General features: G+C 49.8%; 2 protein-coding genes across 5 annotated transcripts in view; both read left to right on the forward strand.

The window, feature by feature from the left end:
- The window catches only part of NLGN3 (neuroligin 3), a 42,407-nt gene that overhangs the window by 13,952 nt on the left and 20,905 nt on the right, over positions 1-7,550 (forward strand). For all 4 annotated transcript variants that reach the window (XM_082377110.1, XM_082377111.1, XM_082377112.1 and 1 more), the window contains 2 exons: positions 3,702-3,887; positions 6,407-7,196. In XM_082377110.1, the coding sequence (XP_082233236.1) occupies positions 3,702-3,887; positions 6,407-7,196 (976 nt within the window). The remainder of the gene's footprint in view (positions 1-3,701; positions 3,888-6,406; positions 7,197-7,550) is intronic.
- GJB1 (gap junction protein beta 1) overlaps positions 7,083-7,550 on the forward strand; it is a 43,909-nt gene continuing 43,441 nt past the window's right edge. The window contains exon 1 of the mRNA XM_082377496.1: positions 7,083-7,196. The gene's annotated coding sequence lies outside the window, so the exon portion shown is untranslated. The remainder of the gene's footprint in view (positions 7,197-7,550) is intronic.

Consider the following 7,550-nt stretch of genomic DNA (forward strand, 5'->3'; position numbering starts at 1 on the left):
CATCAACACAAAGCTCCAGTCTCTAAAGATCAATGGAAAGCACGGAGAATACTAAGAATATGCTTCAGTTCCAAATGATCGGACCAGGTAGGAATGAAAGAAAAGAGAGAGTGGAGCATCGGGGGAAAAGAGAGGAGAAAATAAGGAAGAGAAGGAAAGGACGGGAAAGAGAAAAGAGGATAAGAGTGACACACAGAAAGGAGGCAGAAAGGAGACAGAGGACTCAGGATTTGAAGTGTCAGTTGGGAGCTGTGGGCTGCACAGAAGGCTATTATTGCTGGCGAGCCCTCCCTATGATATCCTGGTTTGCTGATTACTTCACAACCCTTCAATTGCTCTAATCCTTAAGCTTGTATATCAGAAGTTCTTAACCTTTTGGGGAGTCTTGGACCCCTTTGAAATTCTGATGAAAGCTATGGACTCTTCCCCAAAAGAATGCATGTGCGTGCGCGTGCACACACACACACACACACACACACACACACTTACAGAAATTATTTCATGGATCCCACTGAAACTCATCCACGAAATTCAGGTTAAAAGACCCCACCACCACCACCTTATAACCTCCTCTCGTTTGGATAACCAGAACAGCACATCTCGGGGTAGGATTTTTATTCTTTGGGCTTAAATAGTTAATGATCAAACTAATATTACCCAAACCTCAGAAGGAGCCATAAACTGAGATTTGGCCAGAAGTTCCCCACCACTTCCTGTGTACCCTTTAGTGCCCGCTCTGGAACACAAATGTAATCAATAAGCCACTGATTGGCTTCTGGGTACATTCAAGATGTTTTTGTCTCTTGGCGCCAGATTTAGAACACGGGTTTGTCCCTGAATCTTGGGGATTTTGCTGTAGAGCTGAGGCTTTGTTGTTTTGTTTCCCAAAACATCCCAGAACAGGTGGCCAGTTTTGGACCTCAATTATATGCATTCATTCACCCTCCCCCCCATCAGCTTCTCTGAGCCCTGAGCCCAAACAGACGGTTTCCTCCAAGGTGCTTCTTTAGACATCTTGGTGATTCATGTATTTGGAGAATGTCACAGGCTATTCCATGGATCCCATCCAAGGCAGAGGGGTAGCTATAATTGGAGAAGCCCCCACTGGGCTTGAGACCAACAAAAGAAAGGGACCCCAGCAGGGTACAGGATGTGGATATCCCTGGGGCTGAGGAAGTAGGGGCTTGCCGAGTTTTATTCTGGGTTTCAGAATTTAATCCTACATTCTTGTTCAGGTACCCTTCAGGCAATCTGAAAACCTGGTAAATGTCAAGCCCTGGGTGACACAGATACCTGGTTTTGATACAATGTGCCAGATTCCCCCGTCTTCTGTTGACAAGCAGCTTACCATGCACTGCAGTATAAACTTGGGCCCAGGGAGACTGGCTCAGATTTGCTCTAACAGTTTGTGGAGTTTGGTGTTTCAGCCCTCATTCTCACATGGTTTCTGTGGGTGACTGAGCTACTGGGGAGCTAGTAGCGAGTGACCGCTCTCCCAGACTGACAGGTTTTTGTGTGCTTGTGGTCGGCGACGTTTGCTGTATCATCTGCCTGAGCCTGTTGGATAGAGCACTTCAAGCAGGACGCTTGTAGTAGGATGGTTGGCATGACGTCATCCACAGGCTTTAGTGCCTCTTATCCTGAGGTTTGTGGGATCTGAGGGAGCAGAGAGTGATGGTCAAATCCTCCACCCAGCCCTTTCAGACCTTTGCTTCTAACCCAGGAAATTGGTACATGTTGGAGAAATCTACTGCATCCAAATGCAGGCTCTTCCTGCTGGTTAGGACAGACGTATTTGACACATTTCACTGAACGATACCTTGGCAAAGACTGAAGCCAAGTCTGCTATTGCGTAAATAAGAGAAAAGGAAGAGAGAAAACAGGGGAAGGAGAGAGGAGGGAGAGAGGACAGGCAGGCTAAGAGAAACACATAGTGATTTTTGCTGGAGGGTCGCAAGGCTTGGACAGCCGGGATGGATCTCGGTCAGCATACCTTTTTAAGACTTGCAGGAGCAACTTCAGCTTGTGAATGAGCCAGGCAAAGGAGAAGCTGGTTCTCTTGTCTAGAGGAACAAGAGCTCCTCCGTTCATCCTCATTCAGGCTTTCTCTAATTCCTTCTCATTTCTTCATCGGGAACCTGGGGCTAAAGAGGGCTTGTGACTAAGTCCTGGGAGGAATAACTAAGTACTTTACACACTTAATTGCACCAAAGGTAAATTAATAACACACTTGAAGAGGGTGAAATGAGCTCTTTTACAGAAACTAGAAACAAAAGGACTCAAGAAAGACAGTGATGGGGTCTTGTGCCTGCTTGAGTCTGTTTAAGTTCAGCTTCTGCCCGTGGACTACCAGGACCGTCAGAGAACTCTCCGTGAGCTGAGGGAGCCTCCTCAAACATGGCCTCCCACAAAGTTGATCCCAGGGGCTACAAATGAGCTTTTAACTGTGGGGTCAAAAAATACTCACCCAGGTATAGGTTTCCAATGTGTAGGAGCACCACAGCTACCCACTTGGAAAGAACCTTTCTAAAAGCCTAGGGCAGGAGAAGATAGAGCCTTCCAAGGAGCCTAAGGATCAGGGAAGAGAGAAAAAATGAAGCAGCAAGATCAGACTAAAATGGAAGCAGGGTGGGGGGGAATATAGGACATCTCTGTGGGATAGCCAGCAGGTGGGCGGGAAGGTAGTTGCCATGGCAACAAGTCTCCACAGCAGCAAATCCCAGCAGGTGGGTGGGAAGGTAGTCTCCATGGTGACATGTCTCCTCAGCAGCAAATCCCAGTGGGTGGGCAGGAAGACCTGTTTCTGTGGTAACCGCACTGCACTGACTTCCCCATTTCTGCACTAGACGAAAAAGATGGTCTAACCCAGTGGTTTTCCAACTTTAGCAGGCATCAGAATTACCTGGAGAGCTTGTTAAACACACGGATTGCTGGGCCCCATCCCCAGAGTTTTCGATTCATTAGGTCTTGGAGGAGGGGGAAGTGAGGACCTGCCATGAGAATGAAGAGAAGGGGGCATCCGAGACCCTGGAAGGAAGTGGAAGTGGACGACCTTGGACAGGAGGGGCAAGGAGGGCTTAGGAATTGTAGCCTCTTGGGATCTTCACTTCCTCCAGAGAGAGAAGGATGGGGAAAGAGAAGTAACCATAGATGTGTAACGTGCTGAGCATATTCGAGATGCTTATGTTCATTTTATCCTTGTTACAGCCCTTTGAAGTATTTTATCCCCATTTTACAGAAGAGGAAACTAGAGCCCAGAGATTCTCAATAACTTGCCTAAAACTACATGGCCAGTAAGTGGTAGAGCCAGGACTCAAACCAAACTGACTCCAGGGTCTCTGCTCTTTCCACTCTATCTTGCCAGGTGCTAGGGTAATGTCCCGGCTGGTACATCAGGGCAGAGGATGCTGGGTCCTGGTCATTTGCATTTCCTGCAGTTTAAGTCTCCCAGCTGGATGCATCCCTTTTGAATGGTTTGGAGACCTCGCCTTCCAAACTGGAGAATGGGTGGGAGGTAGGAAGCTGATCCTTCCTATAGTGATGGCGCTGGTCCTTGCAGAACGGAGCAATGGTTAATGCTAGCTGGGTGGAAAGAGCTGCGCTGCATGCTCATCCTCCGTCCTCATGCCCCCAACTGTCACCGTCATCCAAATCCTCCATCCCTCCACCTTCACTGTCCTCGTGCCCTTTGTTGAATCCAGGTTTCCTGAGCACTGGCGATCAGGCTGCCAAGGGCAACTATGGGCTCCTTGACCAAATCCAGGCCCTCCGCTGGGTGAGCGAGAATATCGCCTTCTTCGGTGGCGATCCCCGCCGTATCACCGTCTTTGGCTCGGGCATTGGCGCGTCCTGTGTCAGCCTCCTCACGCTGTCGCATCACTCTGAGGGTGAGTAGCTCTTGGAACGAAACAGGAACTAGACAAGTGCTGGCCGCCGACCCTGAGCCCCAGTCCCTCCAGGCTCCAGGGTGCCCAATTCCATGTCCCAGGAGCATCCAGGGGAGTCAGCAGCCCTCACCTGCCAGCTCGGTGTCCCTTTGGGGAGAAGTGGAAGGGAAATGTTTCTCAAGGGGAAGATGTAATTCTCCCACTGTGAGAGAGGGAAGGAGAGAATCCCATTTACATCTTGAGAAAGGAATGTTCTCCTGATGTGGGAGTCTTATTGAGGAGCGTGGGAGTAGAATGTCTCTCTGAAGGACAACGGCTCTTTTTGGGCGGGGGGGAAATCTTTCCGTGTGGGAAGGACACATGACTTCGGGTAGAGCTCTAGAGTGGAAATTAGTTTTTAGGTGTAAGAAACATTCTCTGCCTTTCTCGCTGAAGAACAAGTCTGTGCAAGACGGGAACTGCCCTTGACGGCGGGGGGGGGGGGGGGGGGAGTGGGGGGGGGGGGAGATGGGACCGAAGTGAGGATTACAAACCTGCGGGTGGGCTTTGTCTGAGGGATGGCGAGCTCTTATCAGACTCCAGACCAGACCTCTCCCACCCCCCGGGCTGTACAACCCCCTCTAAGGGAGACTTTCATTTTTAGCCCAAAGGGAAACCTCTCTCCTTGCTGTGGGTCCCCCTGCCAGTGACCCTTCCAAGGGGACCAAATAGGGCCTTTTTTTTTGCTCAGCAGGAAGTGTTCTCTTCACCTCTGGACTATAAGAGCCCTTTCTACCTCTGAGAGGCAAAGATGAGCTTCTCGCAAAGAAGAGATCTTCCCAAAATAAGTGTCCTTCTCCAAGATAAGGAAAGCTGTAAGAGAGGACACGTTTTTTTACTGAAATCAACCTTATGAGTTAGTGATATTCTAACAGGAAGACTTGCAGTCTCTCTTTGAAGAAGGCCTGTCTTTCTGAAGGACAAAAATCACCTTCTCTGACCTAGAAATTCTGTCTCTATCCCTCCAGGGACTCCGTGAGGGAAGACTAAGGTGGGATGTAGGGAATGTTGGATGTACATCCCTCCTTTAGAATATGTTTCTAGGTGACAGTACGGGAACAGGAATTCCTTTTTTTCCACCAAGGAGGGTGAAGTGACTAGTTGTGAGGGTGCCTCTGTTTGGAAAGAGGAACGGTGCCTCCTCTGATTAGGGACTATTTCCCTGGGAGGAGAAGGCCTTTTCTTGGTGTGCTGCTATTCTCTGTCTCATAGGGGGCCTGCGTCCCTGGAGACCTGGCTGCTTTAAAGACTTATTCTCTTGGGACTTCCCTGGTGATCCAGAGGTTAAGACTTTGCCTTCCAGTGTAGGGGGTGTGGGTTCGATCCCTGGTCCAGGAGCTAAGATCCCACGTGCCTTGTGGCCAAAAAAACAAAACAGAAAACAGAAGCAATATTGTAACAAATTCAATAAAGACTTTTTAAAAAAATCTAAAAAAAAAAAAAGATTTATTCTCTCTGTTTTTCTGTAACTGATTAATGGAGAATAATCTTTCAAAAAGTAAGGCTCACTTAAGTACTCATCTATATTTCTCTCCCTCTCTTTTTCACCCATGCAAACTCCCTTTCTCTCTCTCTCTCTCTTTTTTTTTTTTGGCCGCACCATGCGGCATGCAGGATCTTAGTTCCCTGACCAGGGATCGAACCCGTGGCCCCTGCATTGGGAGCATGGAGTCTTAACCACTGGACCACCAGGGAAGTCCCATAAACTCCCTTTCTCTTAGAGGAACAGAACTGTGCACCTGAGGGCCAGGTTCTCCCTTACTTGGAAATGTTGGGGCCAGAGAGAGAATGATACCTTTTTCTCTAGGGGGGAAGAATCATCTACTTTTTGAGTTTGGGGGACTGGTTCCCTCTCACCTAGGGGGAAATCTGGATCTGAGGCAGCAGTAGCTTCAGGAAAAGGAAAGTGTCTGTGGAGGTTACAGCCTGGGAGGGCACGTTCCCTGGAGACTTTCAGACCATAGGGCCTTTGCCCTCGGGAATCTTTCCCTAAACTCCCAGAATGTGAGGCTCTCTCCTGCCTGCATTTCTCATCTCTCATGAAAAAGACCCCTTTGTGGTGGAAGCGCCAGCTCCCTGGTGGTGTGCTGGCACAGAGCTGGGCCCAGCTGGGCAGGAAGCAAGAGGGGAAGACAAGGAGAGATAAAGAGAGGGAGCATAAGGAAGCTGATGTCTGGGACCCAAGGGGTTAATTCTTCCTGGCGTTTCCTTAACCCCCAAGTTACCAACCATCACCCAGAATAAGGAAGCAAGAAGCAGGCAGGGGACCAGTCAGGAAAGGAGCCCAACAACCCCTCCTCTGGTCCTAACCCATCATTCCAGCCGAAAGGGTTACTCGTCCTTTGCAGTCCATTCAACCCAGAGGGCAGCCTCAGTAACAAAGGAATGAGGTGTTCGATCTGTCCCTCAGGGACGAGCAAGGGAGGCTTAGGCTGTGAGAGACACGACAGATCTGACCTGGTGCTGCTTATTTTCTATAGGGCTTTTCCAGAGGGCCATCATCCAAAGTGGTTCTGCTCTGTCCAGCTGGGCTGTGAACTACCAACCGGTGAAGTACACCAGCCTGCTGGCAGACAAGGTAGGCTGTAACGTGCTAGACACCGTCGACATGGTGGACTGTCTTCGGCAAAAGAGTGCCAAGGAGCTGGTAGAGCAGGACATCCAGCCTGCCCGCTACCATGTGGCCTTTGGCCCCGTGATTGACGGTGATGTCATTCCTGATGACCCGGAGATTCTCATGGAACAGGGCGAGTTCCTCAACTATGACATCATGCTAGGTGTCAACCAGGGTGAGGGGCTCAAGTTTGTGGAAGGGGTGGTGGACCCTGAGGATGGTGTCTCTGGCACTGACTTTGACTACTCAGTCTCCAACTTTGTGGACAATCTGTACGGCTATCCTGAGGGTAAGGACACCCTGCGGGAGACCATCAAGTTCATGTACACAGACTGGGCAGACCGTGACAATCCTGAGACCCGCCGTAAAACACTGGTGGCGCTCTTCACTGACCACCAGTGGGTGGAGCCCTCAGTGGTGACAGCTGATCTGCACGCCCGCTATGGCTCGCCTACCTACTTCTACGCCTTCTACCATCACTGCCAGAGCCTCATGAAGCCTGCTTGGTCAGACGCAGCTCATGGGGATGAAGTACCCTACGTTTTCGGTGTCCCTATGGTAGGCCCCACTGACCTTTTCCCCTGCAACTTCTCCAAGAATGACGTTATGCTCAGTGCTGTCGTCATGACCTACTGGACCAACTTTGCCAAGACCGGGTAAGGAGAAATTGGGGGTTCTTCTTTGGGGCCCCAGCATGCCCTCCCCTCTGCTCCTCTATCCAAACCTCTTCCATCATCTCCCTTCCTAAGACAGTCCCCAAATCTTGATTGGTAACCCCTTCATCCCTCTTCCTACGTCCCCTTTTCTAGTCTCTCATGCCATTTCCTTCCCTTAAAAATTTTGTTGAGGCTCAGAACTCAGCATTAGGACTGAGCAGGAGTGAGAGTTACTGGCAGAGCTATGGGATTCAAGGTTAGATGGTCGGAGGCCATGTGAAGTGGGAATAAAGTACACTCAGAAAGAGCTTTTAAAGGGCTTTCGGAAAAATTGGGCAGCTGAAAAGATTGATG

The sequence above is a fragment of the Balaenoptera borealis genome, assembly GCF_965194805.1.
Source record: "Balaenoptera borealis genome assembly, chromosome: X".
Taxonomy (NCBI): Eukaryota; Metazoa; Chordata; class Mammalia; order Artiodactyla; family Balaenopteridae; genus Balaenoptera; species Balaenoptera borealis.